At 43.9% G+C, this 27035-nt stretch overlaps 1 protein-coding gene across 4 annotated transcripts in view; it reads left to right on the top strand.

The window, feature by feature from the left end:
• The window catches only part of Jazf1 (JAZF zinc finger 1), a 303737-nt gene that overhangs the window by 156233 nt on the left and 120469 nt on the right, over positions 1-27035 (top strand). For all 4 annotated transcript variants that reach the window (XM_039108679.2, XM_063286691.1, NM_001400852.1 and 1 more), the window contains one exon: positions 17831-17903. Coding sequence is in view for 2 of the 4 variants with exons in the window: in NM_001400852.1 (NP_001387781.1) it covers positions 17831-17903 (73 nt within the window). In the remaining 2 variants the exon portion in view is untranslated. The remainder of the gene's footprint in view (positions 1-17830; positions 17904-27035) is intronic.

Below are 27035 nucleotides of genomic sequence, written 5' to 3'. Positions count from 1 at the left end.
GCCCTGTTGTCATGGCATATGCCAGAAATAGAAGTGACTGTTTTCAATGACAGATCAAAATTTAGTGCTATGCTGATGGTCCAGAATGAAGGTTTTCTTTTCTTTTCCCCTCCTTTTGCACATGAATGAAATACATATCCGTGCATTTCTGGTTATGATTTAGCTGACCGAGTAGTTCAGTTATAATTGTATTATTTTTACTCCTGGAGATCATTACTTTTGGTGAAAAGTTTTAGCATCTAGACCATTAAGATGTGGATGCTGAGCATTATTTAAAATGATTTTTTTTCCTGGACTGTGAAACGGCTTTATGGGCAAATAGAACCTAGAATATGGTGTTTGCATTTAAAATTAAATGAAAACATGGATTTTTTTTTTTTTTTGGTTTTAAGTTGACTCCCAGTGATTATATGCTGCCTTCTGTGATCCATCTCCTGTCTTTAAATCCCTATAATGTAACAGAGAGACATGTCAGTCAAATAATGTATAATACCATAAATCTGAGGGTATGAATATTATAAAAGTGCTATGTGGGAGAAGCCAGAGGACATGGTTCATGTTTATTTTGTTCATTTGTTTTAGATGCATTATGCTCTAAGATTGCTATACCTTTTATTAAGTGTGGGTTTAATCTAACCTCCTGAGCATCTTTGTCTTTAATGGCCTTTATTTCCCAGACTCCGATTACCAACATGTTAGAGATCATCCTCCCTTGGATTTGAGAAGTCAGGTGTTTGTAAGGCACAATGATGATGTAAACATTCGCCAACCTGAATTGGGTTCTTATGACCACTGTCTTCTACCTCCCTGTAACCTAAGAGAACAGAAAGTGGTTTCTGTGACCTCAAACATCCCCAATTGGGGTGAACCTTTCAAAGAGACCAACCTTGAGATCAGTGTTGTCTCCTTGTTTTCACAAAATATTTTTGTTTCATATTATCAAAATGACTAGGGAGAGAATCAGTTCGGTATTTGCCTTATAAGCAGGAGAGCCTGAATCCTCGGAGCCCACATAAAGAAAGCATGATAGTGAGTCTTATAATCCCAGAGCTGGGAAGGGAGAGACAGGCTACACTAGTTAATTGATGAGTTCTAGGCCAGTGAGAGACTCCATCTCAAAAGAGAACCTTTGGTAGCTGAGTAGTAATACTGTATGCAAACACGTCCGTTCTTTCATAAACATTTAAAAATAATCCTGTTTGACCATGTGACCTGAAGCCAGGTGTTTGAACATGGACTTCTGTAGAAGGCATACGATGAGATCTGAAAGTGAACTTTGAAGAGCCTGAAATTGAATAGACTTAACCCATATTTATGAGACAGGAGAACCCTCTAGGTGATTATCTTTTTCCTCCTCTGTGAGGGCTCCCCCCCCCTAAACTCTGTAGTCTCTTGTCTGTTGACTTGATTAATGAATATTTTGCCCACTAAAATTGGCCATTAATTATTTCCTTGGGTTGCAGCAATAATTACATCTTTCAAGTAAAATCTCATTAGCATAATAAGCAGAAAACACCCTGCCAGGTGATATGGGATTGTGGGGAACTAGTTAGGGAAGGCCTACCTAGCTGGTTCACTGTGCAGCAGTCAGCATTTGTCTCCAGCTGGATCCCAGCAGCTGCTTAGAGTGAATCATCCACGAGTGGGGGTCACTGGGAAGCAGTAGCTTTGTGAATAGTCTTGTCAGGAAATACTGCTTAACGGCACATAACTGTGTCGTGTTCAGTAATTAAGTCCTATTACCATTCATTCATTTATGGGCTCCTCTGTAATCATAATTACTTGACACATCTGTGCTAAGTACTAGGCACAGAGGAGGAGTTGGGAGCTATTTTTGGAGAGACTGGGTCTGTTGGGAACAGTAACACTACAGTGTAATTCGTCCTTTCACTAGATGGGGCACTAAAGCAGACTCCACCTTGTAGGGCAGTAGAAGGCACTGGAGAGAAGTAACTTTTTGAGTAGACCTTAGAAGATGAATCCAAGGATGGTCAAAGAGAAGTAGGCAAGTTTTTTCAGGTAGAGAAGCAGTGTGTATCACAAAGGTGTATCATCTAGCACCAAAAAAAGTTAAATTCGGGGAGGCAAAAGGAGCCTGGGGTACCCAGGACCAAACAAGAGCAGGATGCTGAAGGAGCAGAAGTGACAGTATGGTCAAAGCCTGGGCAGACTGGCATCATGGAGAAGGAGTCACTGTTGTCATAGAGAGGGGTCACTGTCATAGCCATGGCTCCCAGTAGACAATTGCAGCCACTGTCTTAAACCACACCTAGTGGGGAGTGATAGAACAGAAACCCACCTACCCTGTTACACTCCTTTTACACTGTCATTCCACCCTGGTGCCTCTAATGGAGAACCAGTCACAGAAGAGCAGGGACAGAACAGGGGGTTCAGAACAAGGCAGAAAGGAAGAAGCAGGCTAGTGGGAACAGGAAGTATAGTGTGCAGGTAAGATGTGTATAGAAGGCAGGGACATTAAGAGCTGCTGGTGTAGGTCCTGAAGGAACAACAATCGAGAGACATGCTTGGAGAGTTTGATTGGTGCAGTCAAAGTGTAAATATTGTGTATACTAAGATTGTATTATCATGCAAATAATAAAGGGGGGCTTAATGCATGTTGTTGATTCGGAATTTAGCAAGATTTGTAATCCTAAACATCTTGTTTAGGACTTACTAGTAGGTCATGAGATAAATTTAATGAACTGTCCCAGTGTTTGAAGAAATTTATTAATCAAGGTACATTATATTTTACTAAAGTTTAAATGATGTTTTCTAAAACTTATATTTGAGTCCGAGAGATTAGTGTGCTAGTTAGAATTTAGAATGTATATCTAGGTGTGGATTGCAGTGAAATATTGAAAAATTCATTGAATGAGGTGAGAGTGGGTTGAGGGAGAGACAGACTAGCAACTACGGTGGGGGTGAAGATATTCTGCAATATACTGTTCTTAAAGCATATTCTTTCCTCTACATTCCTTTGAAAGGCCAAGCTTCACCCCGAACCCCACCTCCACAAGATGCTTCAATGCCTCGAGATAGTGTGGTCATATCTAGACTATTAAACATTGTCTTAAAGCATAGAAAAGGGCTGGAGAGATGGCTTAGTGGTTAAGAGCACTGACTGCCCTTCCAGAGATCCTGAGTTCAATTCCCAACAAACACATGGTGACTCATAACCATCTGTAATGGGATCTGATGCCCTCTTCTGTGTGTCTGAAGACAGCTACACTGTACTCATATATAAATAAATAAATCTTTAAAAAAAAGCTTAGAAAATCCATTAACATTTCTGCCTTCCACTTTCTGAACTCTACTGATAATAAAGCTTACCAAATGCCAAAGTTGCTGGAGCCCACTGAGGGACCTGAGTCTTTTGCTTGCTTTGATGATGTCCATTTTACCCAAACATGATACAGAACCTTCACATTTCGTTTGGATCCTGATATCTCATTTGTTATCTCTTCCAAAGCATTCCAAAGAATTCCATGAAGCACCTTTCTAATAGAAAAAACAAACTAGTAGGGAAATGTCAATGTTGACTGTCCTTGTCAGGAAGGAGAGAGGACATGACACATCTCTGTCCCACATGAACTTAAAATTGATACTGGGGCGGGTTTGGGGGGTAGAGAGGGAGGGAGAGAGAAAGGGCTTACCCCATTCTGCTGGTCATCTGATACTTCACACCATGGTAATAAAACCAAAGCCAACCAGCCTCATGCAGTTCATCTTTATACACAGGCACTGAGAGTCAGCAACATACATGTTCTTAGAAGATGGGCGCCGTGCCTGTTAGGGAGCCACCAGGCCTCTGACTGGTATCCACAACTGAATCAAATTCAAAGAATAACATGCGAGGCAGAATGCCTAGGGAATATGCAGTGTTTCTGAAATGTATAAAATGATATTGAGCCATACAGGAAGAAAAACATTTTTAATATGTAAAAACAAAGAAAAATCTTACATATTAGTGGTTATATGCTGTTTGGTTTAATTTAGCAATAAGAATTAATTTGTGCAAGAGATATGATTCACTTTATAATCTAGAAAAGAGATTAATGTCATCCTTGACTACCTAGCAAGTCTGAGGGCAGTCAGAGCTGTGTGTGAGCCTCTTACAAGAAAACAAAAGCAACTGGAGAAGGGTTCAGTGCTGAGACCAGTTGTCTCTACTTGAGGAAGGCAGTGAGAGCAGCAAAGAGGCAGGCCTTTGGAAGTCAGATGAGCACACTGGAGACCATGTTCCTGCTCAGTGTTTGCTCAGGGTCTTCCCACCTCCTCTGCTCTTCCAGAGGAGTGCTCTGCTGTGAGGGCTGCCATGGAAGCAGCTGGGCTCCCTTCATCCATGCATGGTAGCCCTGGATGGTAAGGACTTTCATCTGCTCTCTCTGCCACTTAGGAATGGTTGATTGTTCACAACTCTGAGTCCACAGTGAGCACCAACAGCCTGAAATATTAGTATCTGTTAAGATTTATTAGGCATTTTCCATGTACTAGCCCCTATACTCTGTGCAGTAAACAGCTTAGCTCTCTTAAATTCCCTTGACCACCTCATAACAACTGCATAAGCTATGAGTCACTGACTTTGTATCAAAAAAAAACAAAGCTCAGCCTGAGAAACTTGTTCCAGTCGTGAAGTTAGCATGCATGAAAACAAACCCATGACTTCCATAATGTTGCCTATTCAAGAGAAAAGCTTTATTTAAAAATATATATATTATATATACATATATATACATACATACATACACACACACACACACACACACACACACACACACACACACACACACACACACACATATATGGGTAGAGTTGCCTAATCCTTCCGCAGAAGCCAAGATTGTCAGGAGCCATCTGCCAAGTGGTAAGTAAGAGGACCAGGGACTTCCCAATGCCCAAGTCCACACTGTCAGTGGTACTGCTCAGTGTGTGTCCCTACTCATAAGCGTGTAGAACAGACTCCAGAGCCATTTGTCCCAAACCATGTGTCACCGCTGAGCCCCATGAGACTAAACACTGGGTTCCTGGTCCCCCTCTGGGAACACAGCATGTGTAGTTCCCTGAAGGCCAGCCAGAGGTGTTCAGTTCAAGCTGTAACCAATGCGTACTTAAAGATAGAGCCATTGCATAGCCCTGAACCCAGAGGTCAGCTCTGCCTCCCGTGGCTGGTTGGCTTTTGTTTGGCTGCAGTTCTTTGACTTCCCCTGGGAGACTAGAAGAATAGAAACAAGGGCTTTGGTTTTGTGGGAGGCAGGGTGGAGGTGGGGGTAGGGGGTAGTATTTGCCAAATCCTAGATGAAATGGGCTCCTAGAACACAAGCTTCATGATGGCCTGACTTGTTACCGAGGTGAAGAGTAGCCAGCACAGGGAATACACTGCCTGAACACAGGGAACACAGTCTTCCAGAAAATCCTTGGTCCCAAAGCTCAAGTGATGGAACCTTGTTAGTTTTAAGAAATAACCATTAGTGGTCCCCACACAAAAGAAAAGGTCCCTAGTCATCAGAATACACGAAGACTGCTTCCCATTCAAGGTCTGTGAGTTAACTTTAAAAATACATGGAGACACTAAGTTGATTGCATCCTTACTAAGCTTGGCCACTGGAAAGTGGAGGAGGTGAAATGTAAGCAGTGCTTCAGGGGATTCCACTAGGGAGCAGGAAAATGGCTCTGAGACCAGGAAGATCCCTGGATTTGCTAGTCAGCCAGTCTGGGTGAACTGGTGAGGTTCACGTTCAATAGAAATGCCATCTCAGAATAATATTTACAGTAAGGTGGAGAGAGACCAAGAAAAACTTTCTACATCTACATCAACTTCTGGCCTCTACATGGATTCACACATACATGCATACACAAAACACACACAAACAAAAGATTTCACCACATGGATTTGCTCACAAAACTTTTGCAACATGCTCAACCACTTGTTTCCAGTTTTGCTTTTGGGGCTTGGAAAAAGACTCAAGTTGTTTCCTTTGATAATTTTCCCAAGCAGTTCTTTTGAAAAATTGTGTGCGTGCATGTGTGCATGTGTGTCTGTCTGTCTATCCATCTCTCACACTCTATATGTATGTGTGTCTGTCTGTCTGTCTGTGATGTGAATTGTGTTGGGAAGACATACTTATGGAAATCTAAGGACAATTTTGCAGAATTCCTTTTACCTTTTTGTTTCCAAGAATCCACTCAGGTTGCCAGACTTAATACAGCCAGCTCTTTACCACTGAGCTGCTTCCTACTTCCTGATTCCCACGCCTCCACAGTCTTCAGTGTAATTGTCTGGGGTGTAGGCGGTAAGCCCTCAGTCTGTCCAGTCAGCTAGGAGATACTAATCTGCAGTTCTAGTGGAGAGCCACCAGTCTCCAGGCCAGCGACCAAGTGGATGAGAGGATTTTACACAGCAGTTTCTGTGTAGTGTGGGAGCTTCAGTCTATCGGACAGCTCTCTCCATGGTCCCTCTTGTATTTTACTCCAGTTCTTACAGATATGTAGATCCGAAGATAGTCACACCATAAACAACTCCTGCATGTTAGCAGAAAAGCAAGTAGTTTTTTTCTTAAGATGGTTGTGATCTCTTTAAAATTAATATGAAGTGCTTCCCCTAGCAAGTGTGTCCATCCTGTGGCCATAGACCACATACATGTACCTGGGACAACTACAGATGCCACACAACATAAAATTGTAAACTGACTTAAAAGATAAGTCTTATGCTTTCTTTAATTTTGTAACTTGATTACATGGTTCTCTAGTGTGAAATTCATGGATGACAACATCTGTTGCTCAGAGCATAGTCTGCTAGAGAGCTTGGGCTTTGTTTCTGTTTTGTCAGTGCCTACCACACATCACTTGACATGTATACATTTAACCTTCCATAAACACTGGTTATTCTTGCTTATTTTCAGCTTGGTTATTTAGTGCTTCTCTAGTTGGATTACTTCATTCTTAACTTCTTTCTCCTTTGGAATCCTAGCTCGTCCTAAACACATTTCCTGAAGGGAAAGGGAAAGACAGTTTATTTTAAGCAGCTAGGAAAGATGTCACGGTGTGTGTAAGTTTCAGGTAAATGGGATTCATAGTGTCAGAGTTGCCCTTTAAAGAAAAAAATCTCTTTTGTCAGGTTAAGGGTAGCTTGGGTTACAAGAAAAGAAGATGAACAAATGGGGACAGATCTGCATGAATACATATTCAGATTGCGCCCCCTCGGAAGTCAGAGCTCGTAGGTGGTGTTGGGACGCGTGGTGTTGGGTGATGGAAGTTGTGCGCTCTCATTTTTCACTTTAATTGCCTCCCTGAAAAGATCTTGACAGCTGCAAAGGTTACTGCTTATCGCATTGTTGGTAACTCGGAAGCAGTGTGCAGTGCAGTCTGCTTCATTATTGCCCACTAATAACCAATACTGGAGAAAAGCTTGAGCAACCAAAGCCATAATTTGACATGAAGTTTCTCTCTTCTTCCTCCCATTCCTTAATCCTCCCTCTGCAGAGTTAGCCTCATGATATGGCAATGTGGGCATTACTCTACCATTGTTGTTAGTGCCTCACTAATTTAGTGCAGTGCATATGATCTACGTTCTTTAATCCAGAAAAGCAAAGGCACACATAGCTCATGTTCCTCATAGAATGTGAGCTAGCATTCTGATTGTGTAGAATGTTGGTTTTATTGTTGTTTGTATGAAGATTTGGCTTCATTTACTGAGAAGCCATTGAAGAACAGGATCTGGAGTGGAAGAGAATTTCATTCTCTCGGTTGCAGAAGTACTGGGGGCCAGCCCAGAAGAGAGGTGGGGTTTCCCTGCCCAGCTACACCCACTCCTGCTTGGCTTTGCCTAGAATGACTTCCATGTACAAGATTATCTTGTATTGAAGTAGATGAGTAATAGTCATTCTTCCAGTCACCCAGAGGAAAAGCACTGCAAAGAAAGGCACACACTTTCAAGGAGACTTTTAAGTCCTGTAGTTTACTGACCAGGTTGTAGATTCAAAGGATGTTAGACCCAAGGAAGGAATGCTGGGAAATGTAATCCTTATATCAGGCAGTCATGTTCCAGAGCAGCATGATGTAAAAAAGAAGGAAATGTTTATTGAGAACGCCATGCACCCACGATGACTCACATTTGAACGATGAGTTTTAAAGCATTCCCATGCATCAGTAAGCTGTTGACCATCAGATGCAGGCAACTCACAGAAGTGCCGGTCTTAATTTCAAAATCCGTGATGGGCTAAAGCTCTGTCTGAGCAGCAAAGCACCGCCTTACACTCAAGATCCATTCCTTGTTTTCTCTCTAAGCTGAAAGCACTGTATTAGCAATATTTGAGTGATGAAAAAAGAAGCCTATGACTTACACGTTCATGCTGAATGGAAGCAGCTGGATTTGTAGAGTAGCTCAGTATCTTAACACCAAGAAGTAAAATCAGGGCTGGAGAGATGGCTAAGCCGTGAAAGGCTAGGCTTAGAGCCAGAGATATAAAAAGGAAGAACACAGATTATAGCAAGAGGGTGATTCCCTTAGGAAGAGGCCATACCAGATCCACCTACACTGAATTAAAGACCCCGGTTTGACTCACCCTCTCCCAGCCTTTTATCCTCAGTTGGGAACTGTCCCAGTCACTTGGTTTCAAATGCAGTGTGCCCCCAGGCCTGTCCTTATCCCTGCTGAGCTGACTACTGGCTGAGTTTCAGGACAGCATCTTTAATCAGGGTGCTTGAATCTTTGCTGTTTGCAGGCATTCCCTGGCTCTGCTGCCTGTTGGAATGTGTGGTAGTGTGGTGAGATTCCTTAGCACTTCTGTTCCTGTCTGCATCAGGAGCCCTTCATCCTTCTCTTCCCTGAAGCTCCAACCCCTTGGTTCTGCACAGAATCCTTCACACATGAGCGCAGACCTCACTTGGAAAACATCAAATATTTTTCACAGTTTGAGGTTCTGTGTTGTCGATAATGAGGTACTCACTCCATAACATAAGAAAAACCTTGTGTTTCTGTTTCTTTTACCAATTTTGTCTTCTTCCCCTACCCCTGCTCACTGTTCTCTAACAGAAGCCATCTTAGTTTATTCCCCCAGTGCTTCACCTTTGAGATTAAGGCTGACTATCAAGAGAGTCTCTCGGGGCTGGGGATTTAGCTCAGTGGTAGAGCGCTTACCTAGGAAGCGCAAGGCCCTGGGTTCGGTCCCCAGCTCCGGAAAAAAAAAAAGAAAAAAAAAAAAAGAGAGAGTCTCTCAGCCCCTCCAGAAAAAGTTTGCTTTGCACTTCATGCCTCTGACATACAAGCCAATCTGAACTTCACAGACTGTTTGCTTTCTCCTTCTGTTCACCTGCCCAAGCTGTTCTCTATTCCGAGTCCTAGAAACTTTTCTTCCAAACATTGCCCTGACCATCATAGAGAATCATTCCACGTTTCTGGAGCAGTTTATATATTTGTTTGTTTGTCTTGAATCATTGAAGGGTGTGTGTGTGTGTGTGTGTGTGTGTGTGTGTGTGTGTGTGCGCGCGCGCATGTGTCTGTGTTGAGCATATACATATGTACACAAACTTGTGTGTAGGTAGTTGATAGTCCACCTCCTTTGAGACTGGGCCTGACATTGTCCTGGAGCCCACCTGGTTAGACTAGCTGACCAGTAAGCCCGCCCTGGGATTTCAAGTGGTGCCATTACACCCATCATTTTTACATGGTTGCTAGGCTTTGAACTTGTTTTTGTGCTTACAAGGCAAGCATTTTACCAACTGAGCTATCTTTTTTAACCCTTGGATTATTGTTAACTGGTTATTACAATAATCCTCTTGCCCAGTTGTGAGCTACTGAGAATTTCCTCTAAGCAGGGAGTACATGACAATAATTCAGGATGTCTTTTAGGAAATGAATTCAGGTTCTCTAACTCCACTAAGCAAGCCAGGGCTCCTAAGATCTAAGTCCCAACCACCTTTGTGTTGCTGTCCTATGGCCCACTGAGTAGCCTTCTAGCCTCTTGATTTAGAAATAGGGAAACCCAAAAAGTGCCTACATGTAGCAGCTCCATTCTTGATAAACACCACATGGGTTTCCAGCAGGGTTTCTCTGCCGGGCACTGACATTGGAGGTCGGGTGGTTTGGTTAGTGGGTTATCTGACTATGTGCAGTGTAGGATTTCCAGCAGGATCCACTAGCACCCTCCTCCCAGTGTCACAGAGGATTGCCTGCCGTTCAGAACCACCCTCCTCAAGTATCTCAATTTAAAAACCTATAACTAATGAGTATTGTCTGGTAAACTATAGTGCCCTTCTGTAAGGCCCACAGCTTTTCCAGCTCAGTACCTGCTGCCTTAGAGTTACACTAGTTTCCCACCATCACCTGTGAATAACTCACTGTCAACTCCATCAGTAAAACCTTCCCACGTGAGCCCTTTTCTCCTAGTATTTTGTCTCCTGTGTAGTGCTCTGATCTCTGTGCAGGGATCAGTGGCTTACCGGGTCTGTGCTCCTCGCTGGTCTGATCGTAGCGCTCTCTGAGCCGACACTTACCCTTGTGTCTTGTGCCTTACTTCTCACCCTGGATGCTCATTCAGTTACTGAGCCTCCACCATTGGACATGGACTATTGACAGCCTTTGGCTTACATTTGACTTCTAAGACCAGGTTTTCTAAATAGCTCCTTAATGGGTGAGCATAGGAATTTGAAGCTTGATAAAGAATTAGGAAGCAGAACAGCAAAACCTCTGCCTACACTAGTCACAGGGCACGCTGCACTTGCAGTATTTGTGCATACCTCTGAGCATTGTTTAGAGAGCTCCTGGTTCAATCATGTCTAGTCATGGACTTGTAGCAGAAAAACTCGGACTCCATATGTGAACATGAGTGGTTTTTAATAGATGCTGTTATTGTGTTGTACAGAATCCCTGACTTTTAGATATCAAGCTCATAAAATTTACAGCAACACTTAGGTGCATCTGGATTTCACAGTGATTTGGGGAAGGCAAGAGTCTAAGTATAATTTGCAGTGAGCTTCCTGTAATGGAAATTGTGGCCTGGGAAAAGTTTCAAATGACCTGTCTATAAACTAAGGAAAAGTTGATCCATTCAGAAAGGCTGGTTAAATACACTCATAGGATTTTTTTTAAGTCCAATGCCAACAAGAAATATTTATTTCAGCATCAGAAGTAGACCAGCAATGAATTTTAAAAGTCCATCTTTGTAAATTGTCCAACAAATTTAGTTTTAAAGATGGGGTAACAAAGACTATACATGGACTGACCCTGGGCTCCAACCTCATAGGTAGCAATGAATAGCCTAGTAAGAGCACCAGTGGAAGGGGAAGCCCTTGGTCCTGCCAAGACTGAACCCCCAGTGAACGTGATTGTTGTGGGAAGGGTGGTAATGGGGGGGGGATGGGGAGGGGAACACCCATAAAGGAGGGGAGGGGGAGGGGTTGAGGGGTGTTGGCCTGGAAACCGGGAAAGGGAATAACAATTGAAATGTAAATAATACCCAATTTAATAAAGATAGAGAAAAAAAGATGGGGTAAAAGTTTCAAGAAAATCCATTACATTTGTAGATGACTGTAGAGTTTGTGTGGAGCCCAGTGTTACACCTGGGTGGAAGCAGTGAGCTGCCTCACCTGGGGGTGATCGAGCACTGGCTCAGCAAGACTCAGAACATGGAACTTGTGGTTCTAGCCCTCATGACACCAGCTTCATTTAAGGAAGTTTGTCACAGAAATGTGTAGGCCTGCACCGTTTGCACTTTGGTTCCAGCATAGCTACCTGTCCCTTTCTTCTTCCCTGTCCCTCTCCCTTTCCTCTCCTCCTACTCTTTCCCCATGTTTTAGTGGCTTTCTCTCAGGTTCAAGGCTTTTCCTACACTTCTTAGTCATCATTTCTTGGTTGTTACTGGCTTACCTTTCACAACCACAATGGAAGGCTGGTAGACGCCTGTGGGTGGAGGCACAGATGGAGCTCGTTGGCTTTAGACAGAACTACAGGAACATTATTTAATTAGGGAAGCACCAGATGTCAACATCTGGGCTCTCTTTGCTCTACACCTGCCTAATGGAGTAGAAGAAGAGTCCTGACTGGCTGCCAGTGTTCTACAATATGGCCTCTAACCTCATGCTCTCCTTCTCTGTCCCTCCATCCATAGGCACTTGATGACCTGCTTAGCTTTCCTCCATGACCTTTTAAAGAGTTCTCTGTTTCAAGGCTTTCAGCTGTCTCCATGTTATAGCATCTTTTAGTGCAGGGTCCCTCAGGTTCAGCTCCTGGCTCTTATGCGCCTGCTGTAGGGTCTGGAGATAAAGATAACTTTATCCAAGCCTTGCTGTGTCCTCATTCTTTTGTTGCATCCCAAAACTTACCTCCTATCTCTACTGTTTACTCCCCTTGGTGGTTTTTTCTTACCCTCTACCACATTTTCATGGGGGCCCTGAACGGACAAGGAGACAAATGTGCTTGACCCAAAGTCTTCAGTTTTCCCACCATGGAATTAATCATGCCCTGCATGTACTTGCTGGGCACTGGAGGGCAGAGGGTGGCAGCAATAGGATGAGCTGAGACAAGTCGCTCAAGGCTGCAGAGTGCGGAAGGATGAAAGTATTATTATGGTGCAGGAAGTCCTGAGAGCGAAGAGGAGGGTTCGACAAGTCCTACCCAGAATGCTGGGCGAGTGATGAGCAAATGAGGATCTGTCTTTGTGAGTTTGGCAGCTAAGGGGAAGAATGGAAGCTGGGAGCAGTATCAGAATCACTGAACGATTACAAAGAAAAGTGAGGATTCCTCTTCAAAATCACTTATCCAGCTGGCTGGGCATTTGACTCTCTGAAGTCCTCTACTTCTACTCTTCTACTGCTATAGCCTTCAGCCTCCCACCTACATCTTTTTAGCCAACACACACACACACACACACACACACACACACACACACAGAGAGAGAGAGAGAGAGAGAGAGAGAGAGAGAGAGAGAGAGCGAGCAATCACTGTGATGCACTTAAACAGTAAGTGGTATTTGGAAACTGTAGAATGTCAAGGAGGTCTCTCTACAGATCAAAAGCATATCTTCTTTTCATAGTGGCCTCACAACCTACAGAGAGCTCATTGCCCAAGTTTTTCTTAGTGTGGTTAAAAGGCAGCAGTGTTGGTTGGTTTCTGGCTTTATTAAATCATAAGTAATTTGGGATATATAAAGTCCTGGCAAGGTACCCAACTAAGTCATGGCCAAAGTCCATGAGTTCATGACTGAATGTTGGTTGACTCCCCAAATAACACCAATAGAGTTTTCTTGTGGGCTTGACATTGGAACTAGGAATCAATATTTATTTAAAAAAAAAGTACACAAATACAAACAAAAAAGCAGTGTTGTAGTGCTCAGCTGTAATCCCATCACTCAATTCTGGAGGTTAAAGCAGGAGAATCAGGAGTTCAAGGTCATCCACAGCTATATAGCAAGTTTGACTCCAGCCTGGACTATGTGAGACTCCCCTCAAACAAACAAATTACAGGTCCCTAGCATTGCTTGTCATTGGTTTCCAGTGACAGAGACTAGTACAGATGAACAAGGGCATTAGGGGTTCAGCAAGGTGGGAGAGGGCCTTTTGTCACACACATCACACATCACATCGCATTCTCACTGAGGGCAGTTGAATGTTCCTTCCTGGGCTCAGCCATCACCTTACTTTGTTTTTAATTTTTTTTATCATTTTTTGTTAGCTGCTATTGCTTGAGAAGCAATTGGAGCTAATATTGTGACAATGAGGACTTTGCCTTTCAGTTCGGTCTGTGAAGCCTTGAGTGGCTAGGGCACAGCTAGGAAAAGCTTTCCCATTGTTCCTGGGTCTGGTGATAAAGATCTCAGTCCTCATCACAGAACAAACTGCTGCCCCAAGAGATGGGAGGGATAGCAGCTGTCCTGGAAACTTAGCAGGGGTGGCATGATGCAGTCTGTGTCTTCACTCTTCTGGCCCTACCTTGCTCCACCGAGAGTTTGTCTTCCTGACACTTCTGATCGTGCGACAGTGGGCGGGTGCTGCCAAGTGTCCCTGTACTCTGGCCATGTTGTACAGACTGCCAGATGAGCTGCCTCACGAGCACCACTGAAGGAGAAGCACACAAGTGTTCTCTCTAACAACACTCTGACACGGAGTCTATATCTCCAGGAAGTCACTTCCTCATTTGATTGGCACTAAGAACGAGCAAGCCAGAGAATTGTCTGAGAGATGACAGTATGTGCACATTTTATTTCCTTTTAGATTACCCATTGCAGGGGCTTATTGTAGTCCAAACCACTTCTGAATTGCATGTTGTATGTATAAGGAAGCCTTTCTTTGTCAAGCTCAGCACTCTCTAGTGGTTAGAGAGACTCTCGGGTACCAGGTGATGATGTCCCCTTTGCCTTCATAATCTCTGGACGAGATCCCGGCGGAGCTGGGGAAGCGTCCTACTTCATAAAACCAGTCTATGTCTGGAGTCTGTTTCTGTGAAGGGTGTTTACCATCAGAAAGTTATGTTGCTGTCAGAGAGGAAGAAGTAATGAAAACAGCCATCATACTTTTCTGAATGTGAAGTGCTCAGCAGCATAATTAAAACCCATAAAACAGCAAGTCATAATCACCACACAGCCACTAGCAAGCAAGTGACAGCCCAGGCTCATTTGGGGCCAGCAGTTGATGCGGTCTCTCCAGTGCCCTTGTTTAGTCTCTTCCTCACTTACACCAAGAACAACTTTTCCTTTCCAAGAGGGCACATCTTTGGTGGATGTTCTAATTCGGGTTGCTTTGAAGAGTCATTTAATCTAAAAGGAAAGTTGAGGCCTGAGGGCATCTGTTACTAGTTACTAGAGTCTGCATTCCAGGGGGAAAGGGGTGTGTGTGTGTGTGTGTGTGTGTGTGTGTGTGTGTGTGTGTGTGTGTGTGTGTTGGGGAGAGAGGGAGTCCTTTATACCTAAGGTCCTTCCAGTGGTTTGTTTCAGAAAAGGTAACATTTAGAAGCTCCCAGAGGTCTGCCTGCAATTTACCTCTTGAGGCAATGTAAGTATAAGTCAAACTTGGGTTATAGAATATGTTGAACAAAAATAAAATGGAATTTTAGACTCTTGCTTTACCAACTGAATGTTGCACATGCTTGATGCTCTGTTGAACAAGATTGCCATTCAGTTTGTGTGGCATCAACAGCAATACCATTCAGTTAAACATCAGAGAGCTATGGTGTGTTAAAGAAGATACTGGACTCTCCTTCTTCAGAGAGTTACTAGAACTTTTCCGCATTAATCTGATTTCTAATACTATGATGAAACAGTTGAGAGGCTCAGCTTATTGGGAGGAAAGATTTTTGTGGCTCACAGTTCCAGAATCTCAGCCTGTGGCTGGTAGGCTGCATTGCTGCAGGCATGTTAATACAGAACCCATAGCTGGGCACACGCAAGTGATTGGGATGTGCTGGCTTCGTCCTGGCTTGGAAGCTGGGGAAAGAAAACAGGGTCTCGGGTTGGGGATTTAGCTCAATGGTAGAGCACTTGCCTAGCAAGCACAAGGCCCTGGGTTCGGTCCCCAGCTCCAAAAAAAAAAAAAAAAAAAGAAAACAGGGTCTCCTCATTGCTTCAAGGGTACATCGCCAATCACCTAACTTCCTTCTGCTAGATTCCACCTCCACAAAGTCTCAGCACCTTCTAAGTGTACCACAGGCTAAGTACAAGCCTTCAACACACAAGCCTGTAGGAAAACTTCAAGATCGAAATTATTACAAGCTTACAGTAGAAAATTTAATATAAATGTATATACCCGCACGCATGCGTGCGCACACACACAGACACACGCACAGACACACACACACACACACACACACACACACAAATAAAAGAGAAAAATTCAGGATAGCTTGAGAAAGCAACATTTAATACATTTTACTAAGTATACCAAGCTTAATGAGGAATGATTTGGAATGCTTAGAAGATGGTTTATAGGAAGACTCTTTGATTAGAAGCCAAGTGCAAGAACAAAGGAAAATGAAAGATGGCCTAAAATGTTTACTGGCTTCTGAACCTTTCACCCCTTCAATCAACAAATTGTAGGCTTCTAGCAGTGCCTGTCTCTTCAGCCTAGTTCTATGCAACACCCCATCTCCAAAGAGCAACTGCCCATTCGCGCCGCCGGAGCGCAAATTCAAAGTGTTTGGTAGAGACTTGAGAGACCTTTGGCTGGGACTTGTGCTATGACCTTGTTTTTCTAACCTTCCCTCCTTCCCAGCTTCATGATTTCTGTCTCCAGTGTTATTTGTTACTTTGGTGCATCTGTCACCATTTGCACCCATGGCCTGTGTGGCTTGCCAGTGGTGGTTTATGCAGACAGGACACTCTGCCCTTGAACCATGGTTCTGTCGCTTCCCCTCCGACAAGCACACTCTGCGGAGGACAGCAAAGCTGTGTTGAGACTGCAGCAAACGTGGATGAGTGTTAAGGGTTCTGTTTGGAAATCATGTCTCCTCGGAAAGGGCCTTCCGTGTGTCCAGACAACCAGTGAGTTTATTGCTCAACCGGAGACCAAGCCGCAGCCTCAGCTGCAGGCACAACTGGGGATATAAAAGGGGAGAAAATGCGAATTACTGATCTGTTCTCATTTGCTCTGCCAAAACCTTGGCCTTGGGCTTGAGGGAGCCTTTCAGAGACTCTTTGTCTCTTATTTCCTAGTTCAGCTTCCCAGGGCTTACAGTGCCAGAGACCCAAGGAAGGAAGATTTCTGGTGGAGCTCCCTGGAGTTCTTGGCATAGGAAAAATGACAGCGTGAACATGAGATTCTTAACTTAGGCATAATGAATAAAGCTGGCTCTGCCACAGTTGTATAGTCTGATAGTCAAAAGCAATGCCAACCTGATTATTTTTACCACTCATGTCCTGAGCCACCGTGTCTCTCCCTTCCTCCGTCTCCTGTTAATGCACACTGGAGTCCATATATCTCAAATCCACCATTGTAGTAAATGCATTGCCAACTGTGTCAGTCATGACATCTGGGTAGGAGTAACCAGGAGCTTTCAATCGTGTGATGGTATGGGCGAGGTTTTAATGAGAAGGAATTAGTGTGAAGTGCTTTAACCTTTCTTCTTCATGGAAACAACACCCAGTGACTCCCCTGCCCCATGTTTATTAATAATCATTTCTTTTTCATATATTCAGGAAGTGATTTCTCCACATGGGAAGCTTGGGAATATGCCTCTGGTTGGGAGGAGTATATCCATTACTGGCCTGCACTAGAGAAGCGCCATTGTGGGATGTTGCTATGGGCAGGACTCTGCCCCTTTGAGGGAAAGCCCCAGTGAATGTGCTGTTTGTCGACTCTGAAGCACTGAAGACTTTCTGATTAAGAGTCTAGAAAAGCTATAATCAGCTCATTATACATTCAGAAAGGAGACGAGTCCTCCAGAATATGAAGCTGGACTCAGAAGTGCTCAGTGAACAAGAACAATACTCCATAGATTTTCAAATTGATGGGGCTTTTCAATGTAAACTAATTTGTTCCAGTATTGAAGTGAGCATAATTAACAGAGGCTTTCCTTCTTAGCCAGTTAACCAGTGAAAACCATGCCCACGTCGTAACTGTAAGCAGTGAAAGCCAATATTTATGAGGGGTTGTGCAAGAGCTTGTGTGACAGATGGGCATTTTATCACTGTTGATGTTTGGAATTTCTTGAAAAGCAATGTAATATCTTGTTTTTATGAATGAATGAACAAATCATTGTGCTTTGTGGACTGAGTTTTCCTACTCTAAATTAATCTTTTTCTCTCTTTACCCTCTGTTACTTTATGTTAGGGAGCCTCGTATATTCTGATGTTAAAAAAACAAAAACCTAAAACTAAAAAAAAATTGTAATTGTGTTTTATTTCAGATACAGATCCACGTGTTTTAGAAAAGCAGGAACTGCAGCAGCCGACCTATGTCGCCCTCAGTTACATTAATAGGTAAGCTGCCCAGAAAGACAGCTGTTTGCTGCTGCTTTGCCCTTTAGATGTATCTTCTTTCCAGAGTAAATGCTTTCCATTTAAAAACAGGCAACATCTCTGTGGAGATTTCTTGTTTTCTTTGTTGAGGGATATAGATTGTAGCCCACTGTGCATAAGTCTGAAAACATGGTGATTTATAAGCTCATTTTGGAAGCATTTTGTATGCAGAGTTAGAATATGCTATTTTGACTTCATAGGGCAGTGTGAGAGATTAGTGGATTTATGTTTGAATGAACCTTTTAAATCTTGGAGTGAAAAAAGTACTTTTTATGAATTCAAAACATAGTTGGAGTATCAGAATATATTGGAATATAACAAGCTGAAATCATTTAGTTTCAGAAACTCGTTTTGTCGCAGCTCATCTTTTAGTAGAAACACTGTCAGCAGCTGCCCCCATATGTGTAGACTAACATGAGTTTTCACTTACACTGATTCTGAGCGTAACTTTAGAGAACTGTTTTGAGTTTGAATATCAAACCTAAAAGAAGACTTAATGTTTCAGCCAACTCAAATGATTAAGGAGACAGTAATTTGGGGGTGAGAACTCCAAGTCACCTTAGAGTTAAGAAAACATACACTGTCCAAGCAGTGTGGAGAGAGTGAGAGCAAAATTAGTTTTTAATGAGAATGTGAACTTGCTGCCCATAAGTCAGTGGGTGGATTTCTATCAGCTGTCCCTTTCCCATAATGCTTTTCCAGTCTCTTTGTGCCAGAGTGCGGACCAGGGTCTGGAGAGGAAATCTGCCAGTGACTTATTTGCACTCTTCAGTTTGGTATCATCTAGGAAACAGAGTTAATTCCTGCCTAGACACAGTTTGAGTTACTCACCTGCGCTCAGCTTCAAGTACTTGTAATGAAGCATGTTTTCAAAGAGATTTATTCATAAAACATCTGAGTTCATGCCATTTTGGATTTTCTGCTCCTCAGACTTACTAAGGAATAGCATAAACTATCTCTAGTCTGTCACCACCTATATTCTGACATGTTGCTAGAATACACTCAGGTTACATTTGATTATATAAGGATGTCTGAGTTTTTCAAAGATCTTGTACTATTTCTGATACCTACCAAGAGAGCTGAAAAACCTTTAGTTGTGTATTTATAGAACTGTACTAGTTTAACCTTCTGATCCTGACAGATCTGTCTGGGCTCTCTCTGCTCTAAAGGAACACACATCTATAGCAGACTACAAAGCTTCCTAGTGAGCTCTTTAGGAAGAAAGTGTGTGCAAGCTTGCCAGGTTATCAACTCTGAACAAAAGACCCTTTTGTGAGATGTACTATGCTGGGACTCTTCACACTCTGGATATTTGTTATGGGGAGTAGATAAAAACAGAGTGGTGTGGGAGCAAGAGGGTCAAACAATTGAGAACTACAAACCCATCTGTAATGCAAAGAAGAACACACACACACACACACACACACACACACACACGAGAGAGAGAGAGAGAGAGAGAGAGAGAGAGAGAGAGAGAGAGAGAGAGAAAGAGAGGGGCCCGGGGAGATAGTACTCTGGGGTACTTGGATTCAAACCTGCTCAGGAGGCTCCAGAATCCAACCATTGTGCAGCCAGATTTACTGGGCTTTCAAAGAGTTAAGTACTCAATGAAGAGAAGAGAATAGTCTCGAAGAATGTTGCAAATACAGAATAGGACGTGTGGCCAGAGGGGGCAAAGATATAAAATACTATAGAGTGGTTACTATGTCCAATATAACCTCATGCCAACAGTCTGCTTGGAGACACAATAGAGACTGTAGAAGCTAAGCCCTGTAGGAGAGCTGTTTGTGATTCCTTTGTAAGGTGCACCACATCACACAGCTGGAGTTGGGCAGATGTAGGAAGTAATCCCAGCAGCTGTCAGCTGCAGTCGGATGGACACCTTAGCCTTGTAACCAACGGGAAATCAGAGGGGTGAGCTGCTGGGCAAAGCAGGTGAACTTCACCCTCAAAGCTTGCAAAGAGTGTGTGTTGCCCCTGGATAGCTCTGCAGATTACTGTCCAAGATGTTCAGGTAACTGCCTTAAGGAGACATAGTAACTATGTGGCCTTTTTGAGTCAGGGTCTCACTATGTGGCCCTGGCTGCCCTGGAACTCATTCTGTAGATCAGGCTGGCCTTGAACTCAAAAAAATCTGCCTGCCTCTGCTTCTCCAATGCTAAAATTAAAGATGTTTGCTGCAAGGTAGCTTTGTAGTCTTTTGTGGCTCCCCAGAAATAAGTATGAGAGATAACATCAAAGATGGAATAGCATATATGGCCGTTATATGGGCGTTAAAGGGCGTTAACTATTCTGTGTTCTCTACAGAACACCTTATTAACATCCGTAAATCAGAATTCCTAAATCTTTAATTTTCAAATGTGTGTAGCATTTGATATGTGATCATTCATCACATGTGGCTATGGATCCGTGGTATCTTGTGCTTCATTCTCATGGTTTGCTGCTGGACAGAAGCATCTAACTATATTACATCTCTGGTTCTCCTCCTGGGACTTGCACTGCTGGTGCAGTGAGCTGTACGGTTTGACCTCTAAGAATGATTTTAATTTGATTTAATGTTCACTCTGAAAGTTGAATCACAGTTCTTCCCAGAGCAGTAATTTCAAGAGTGATTCAGGAGCCCCCCTCCCCCCACAGCCATTTATTCACAGGAGGATATTATGGGCTTTAATGTTAGGGAGTGTGAGTTAAGTAAAATAGATTTCTAAGCTGTGTATGATATTGCACGCCTGTGACCCCCAGCAATTGGGAAGCTGAGGCAGGAGGATCAGAAGTTCAAGGCCAGATGGGTGCAAATGATTCCCTGTCTCAATTCAAGTTTTATACACATCATATCCTCTTGCTCTGTGCTTGATATCCATCTTAAGTCTCTAAATGGGATGATGATGATGATGCTGGTGTGGGTACTTTTGTTTGAGGCACCTAATAGGAATTAGTGTTCTGAAAACATCACTTTAGCTTGCTAAGGTCATATCACCTCCACTCCCTCCAGCTTTCCCACGGAGCGAGATTTTATATAGACCGATTTTCTGTTCTTTTTCTAATTCAAAATGCAGAACTTCCTTTGTTCTCATGGTCAACTAGAGAAAAGAAAGACAAAATTGTGCCCAAACACCCTCACTAAATCACCTGCTAATTTTGCTTGTGAATTGCAGTTTTCCTCAGGAGATTTCTTCCCTTACTCTCATGTAGGCACGATGCAGAGTTGGGCTGCTCATATCAGGGTTTTATGTGCTGTTCATGACCTGTGTCAGACATCGCACATCCTGCCTGCTTGCTTATCCTCATCTCTAGTAATTCCTTCATTGCTGTATCCACACAAAACAAAATCAGCACCTGTGGCACAGCGATCTATGTGAGCAAAAGGCCATGGGTTTCTCCCATCAGTCAGATCTTAATGAAGGTTGACAGCAGAGAGAGCTGCTTTGGAGGAGCCAGGACAGTGCACCACCAAATACACCTCATGAGTGCAGGGACATTTCCTTTCCAAGCTCCAGGACAACACTGAGCCTGTCGCTGACCCTTAGTAATGTTTGCTGAGGGATGCACAGATGTCCCTGTGAGTGACAAGTGAGTGCGTAAATGATTCTGAAAACTGTACGGCTTCTTCTGTATGAACTGCCCGTGTTCAGAGAGAGCCGTCTGGGAGAAACTAAAACCCTGTTCGCCCACCCTACCTTCATCCAACTTACAACATGAAACTGTGCTGGCTCCCACGTATTATCTCCTATGCCGTAATAAGCTTTAGGTTCTAAGTTCAAGCCTGGGCCCTGAGAGAAAGGAAGCTTGAGGGGTTGGTGCCACCATCATCTATACCCCTTTACTGTATGTAGTGTGAAGGGTGAAGCCTAAGCAGAGCAGAGCAGCTCCTCAGAGCTAAAGCTGGAGCTAAGGGTGCTGTGACTCCTGTGTCGCTCATCAGGCTGGCAGAGATGACCGAGGATGAGCTGCTACAGATTTTCTAACAGTCTGCACGAGGGTATGTCTTAGTTGCTTTCCAGTTAGTTGTTGCCAGAAGACACCGCCATGACCGTAACAGCTTACAGAGGAAAAGGGCTTACTCGGGTTTACAGTACAGGTGGTGGGCAGAGGCAACAGGTGGCAGTTAAAGGAGCTGGAGCAGGAAGCTCGTGTCTTCACTGAAAACTCAAAGGAGAGAGAGAGAAAGCAAGCGAGAGGGGGGTGGGGAGGAAGAACAGAATGGCAGGTGGCTTTGAAACCTCATAGCTTGCAAGGCCACACCTTCTAATTCTACCTGAAAAGCATCGCCAACCAAGGAATCACAGATCTAAGTCTGTGTAGGGCATCTCATTTAACAACCACAGGGTCCTCCGCCAGGCCAGGCTGATGCACTGCACATGACGAGGGTGCAGCTCCCACAGAGGTGGGAGTGGAAGAGGGCCCACGTTGTATCCCAGCTGGTCAGCACAGAGACGTGTTAATGCTCCACACCCATGGTTCTGATCCCAGAAAGGGCTCAGCTTTGAAAAAGTACTTCCTTCTGTGAGCAGTTGTGCTTGAAACCAGGGTCCCATAAGCGCTCCAGAGGAGGCAGAGCAAGTCAGTTGGTCTTTGGATGCAGACGGCATTTCTACAAACTTGAGTGGATCCAATATAAAATCTGTATGCGTTCAGCATGGCTGGCCAAAACCCAAACTAGCTGCTGAAGCAAAGCCCAGCAGTCTTCATAGGATACTCAGTAGCATGGCATCCAGTGTGCGGTCAGAGAGCACTAGATGCAGAATTCTACTTAGAGAAGAGAAACAGACTCAGTGAGACCCTGTCTAAATGTTGCATGGGCGAAAGATGGACTTGAAAGCAGCATCACCCTGTGTTCAGTGATTCGGAGTGAAGACACCCTGACTAAGGTCTTGTTTTCAGGGAAGGTCTAGACTCTCTGTTTTGATCTCCCCGTCCACTAGGATATAAACTGCCTGACTAAGGTCTTGTTTTCAGGAAAGGTCTAGACTCTCTGTTTTGACCTCCCCGTCCACTAGGATATAAACTGCCTGACTAAGGTCTTGTTTTCAGGAAAGGTCTAGACTCTCTCTCTGTTTCGACCTCCCGTCCACTAGGATATAAACTACCTGACTAAGGTCTTGTTTTCAGGAAAGGTCTAGAGTCTCTGTTTTGATCTCCCCGTCCACTAGGATATAAACAGCCTGACTAAGGTCTTGTTTTCAGGAAAGGTCTAGACTCCCTGTTTTGATTTCTCCTTCTACTAGGATATAAACTGTTAATGAACACTTCCTTCCTTTTTGCCACATTGCTTCTCACTCCAAAACCTCCGTCATCCTCCCACCCTTCTCTCAGTTGAACTAATTTTTTGCCAAGTTATAATCAGTCATGGCCTTGTAGAACATGCTGTAATTAGGGAAGCTTGCACTAGCCTTCTCTTATTTATACAAACAAGGCTGGAGCATTTGATTTTTGAAATGAGTGCCCAGATTTCTTTTTTCATAAACCACCTCTTTATGGTCTTCTAAGAGCAGCCATGTTTATTGCAGTGCAAACCATGCTTTCCGAGTCCCTCCTTTGTCTACCGGATCCGAAGTCTCTGCTGTGCGCCCCAGCCTTAGACTGAAGTTTGTAGCCTAATGCATGCCATAAACATGTTACATGCTGTTGGGTCTCAAATGCCAGACACTGAGCTACCATTTTCTTAGCCCGTGTTTTATGGACATCCATTGAAGCAAAGCTGAGGTGGCTCCTTGCCAGATTTCCCCTCTAATGTCTCTCTCCCAACCTGGCCGGCTCACTGGGCTCTGCAGGGACTATACATTCTTGTGGGACACTGGAAAACTGAGAGAGAGCCCTCTTGTGTTTTGGCTGCAACAACGTTGGTTATGTTGCTTGCAGAAAACACAGGGTAGGGAGGGGAGTCTGTGGCACTGGGCAGATGGTGCACATGGCAGGATGGGTCTCCAGCCTGCAGAGATGGCCGCTCATTCCTGGTCCATCAGTGCGCTCAACAGCTTGCCCACATAGTCACCTTGCTTCCGGTCAGTTGACTTTTAGTCTCTTGTGTTTACTCATCAGTATTTCTGAGTAATCTTATACATCTTTAAATCCAGTTCTAAACTGTGTAGCTTTTTTCCCTTGTTTTATTTTTTAATTTTTTTTTGAGTGGATTTTTTTTCCTTTCAAAAACAATTCAGTAATGCTAAGTACCACCTAGAGACAAGCACAGGTTTTTGCTCTCTCTGCCATTTCCAGGACTCTGTCCTAAACAATTTTCCCCATTGATGTTCTTCCTGTGGCCTCCCTGGTGCACCGTTGGCCTCAGAGTTCTAGTGTCTCAGCCCTTCCTGCCTTGGTGTGCACACTCAGGATGGCTGCTGGGAAGCAGCTTTGAATTTACCAGTTCTATACATTCCCTTGTGCACACAAACTTGCCCCTTAATTTACTGTCCTCAATCTTCAGCCTCAGATAAAACTCACATGTACCACTCTACCCTGCAGCCACTGGGACTCACTCCTGCACGTGGCATTGTGAGTCACCCGTGGCAAACACAGGCTATTCAGCCTCAGTTCTACCTTCTGCCATTGTCCCGTTATTTTTTCCTTTCTATTGAAACTTACTCAGCTTCCATTATGCTGAGATTCCCAAATGAGTTCCCCATCCCCTCCTCAGCATGTGATCTCCATAACCAGTGGAGCAGAGGCCATTCCTGGTCTGAATGCCCTGCTCTCACCTCCAGGTTCATCCCTGCTCCTCCCATGCCTGCCTCTAGATGCTCTCTTCAGAGCTGGCACAGCACGTCCTTCTCCTCGTTGGGGTTTCAGACCCCTTCTCCTTGGCTCCTTTGGGTTGTGCCACATGTATTGTAAGGTCTCTGTCCTAGGAGTTCCTTCCCTACTTCTCTCCTTTCCTGTTAAGAGACCTGACATCTTTCTTCAGACCTTACCCAGCTCACACTGATGATGTTACTACAGTTTGGAAGCCCTTTTCCCCCTGATTATGTAGCAAGTTTGTGGCCAACTGGGCTACATGGAGACCCTGACATGAAGAGTAAATTACTTTTCTCTCTTTAGCCACTAACCTGTTCTGGTTGGTGGCTTCTATCTTTTTGCCATATAAATAGTAACTTCCCTGAGCCATGTCCGCAGAATTCTGGTTTTCTCTGTATTGGTCACTTGTAGTCTTCTTCCCTGGCTCTATTTGTTGTATTCCATGACCTTAGCTGTCACCTAAAGAGGACTCCCTGAGCCCTCTGTCCCAGTTACTTCAAATTCTCGTTTCTGGTTGTCTCACTTCTGTGGCCACAGGAATATATTGGGCAGACTGTACTAACCCAGTGTCATCCTGTTATGTCGCTTCCCTTCCAAAATGGCCTCTTGATAACATTGTTCAGTGGTGTCTGCCTACCCAATAGTTTAGAAAACACCAAGTGTTTCTAGCCTCTAGAAAGCCATCTTCTATTTCTCTCCCTTGGCCCATTTTTCAAAGCTCTCAAGCTTCCCTTATGCAGTATCTGTGTCCATTCCATCTGTTTATCCTGCCACTCCCTGCCACTCCCTGCTTAGAACCTGCTGTTTTCAGTAGACCAGGAATTTCCCAAGCTCCTTCCTTTCTGCCATTCTCTGTAGCACCTACAGTTGCCATCAGATGAGCTCTCAAAGGACCCCTCTGTCAGCCCCATGTATAGAAGCTGTCCATGTCTTGCCTTCTGCTTGGGTACTTTCTAGTTCCACTCTGGCCTTGATAATCCTGTTCATCCAGACACACTGAAACCTATTTTGCAAAGGGTCCCCAAACTCCGGAAATTATTTATGCCATTGGTCAAATTTCTTTCCCAGAATTATAGCATTGATATCATTCACTATGGCCACTTAATAATGTAAAAATTTAAACTGTATACGATATATTTGAGAATAGCTTTTCTCTCAGTTTTCCACCAAACTTACCACACCAAGCAAATAAATGTCAGTTCCATGGGGGGTGATTCAGTTTTATCCATATTCTCCCTACGTGCAGACATGTTTGTAGGCAAGATGCTCCAGGGCAGAGCATGAAATGTGCCTGATGGAGGGAAGACAGATATGTAGATCACACACCTGAAGTTCTCTTTTGCTTTTCTTTAATATCTTTCCAGATCAATATAGATAGATCCGATGCATTTTAAGTTACATTCTGAGATGTGAGTATGTAATGTTAGTCTACCTCTCTACCATTGATTGTTGGGTAGTTAGGTCAATGCCAGGTTTGTTAGAATGTTTTTGTGCCCTTTATCACTAATAACCCCACAGTAGGGATTAATCATTTTTTGATAGGCCAGTGTGGTGGTCTGAGTATAGTTGGTGCAGGGAGTAGCACTATTAGAAGGTCTGGCCTTGTTGAAGGAAGTGTGTCACTGTGGGGGTGGACTTTAAGACCCTTCTCCTGGTTGCCTTCCAATCAAGATATAAAACTCTTAGCTCGGGCTGGAGAGGTGGCTCAGCGGTTAAGAGCACCGACTGCTCTTCCAGAGGTCCTGAGTTCAAATCCCAGCAACCACATGGTGGCTCACAACCATCTGTAATGAGATCTGATGCCCTCTTCTGGTGTGTCTGAAGGCAGCTACAGTGTACTCATATGTAATCATAAATAAATCTTTAAAAAAAAAAAGACTCTTAGCTCCTCCTGCACCATGCCTGCCTGGATGCCGCCATGCTTCCCTTGACTATGATAATGGACTGAACCTCTGAACCTGTAAGTCAGCCCCAATTAAATATTGTCCTTTATAAGAGTTGCCTTGGTCATGGTGTCTCTTCACAGCAACAGAAACACCCAGCCAGCACTTTTTTGCATGTATGTCTGCCTGTGAGAAATCTAAGTCAGATGTCTTTCACTCTGAGTCATCACACTGACAGTTTAATCAAAACCTCTTACCATAGCCAACGGGCTACAGGATCAGGACAGCTTCCCACTACTCCAGCGGCACCTCTTGTCACCAGCCACACTTTCTGCCCTAGAGCACACTTGAGCTCTTGCCTACTCAGAGGCCATGGTCCTTACCAGCCCCTGAGCTGAGACAGTCTGACCAGAGCTCATGCAGGCTGCCTTCCTTCTTTGCTGGTTGGACTCCCCTACACTGCATCCCCGATTTTCCT

This window comes from Rattus norvegicus, chromosome 4 (genome assembly GCF_036323735.1).
Source record: "Rattus norvegicus strain BN/NHsdMcwi chromosome 4, GRCr8, whole genome shotgun sequence".
Lineage (NCBI taxonomy): Eukaryota > Metazoa > Chordata > Mammalia > Rodentia > Muridae > Rattus > Rattus norvegicus.
The sequence above is the reverse complement of the archived record's forward strand: the minus strand, read 5'-3'. Positions and strand labels throughout refer to the sequence as shown.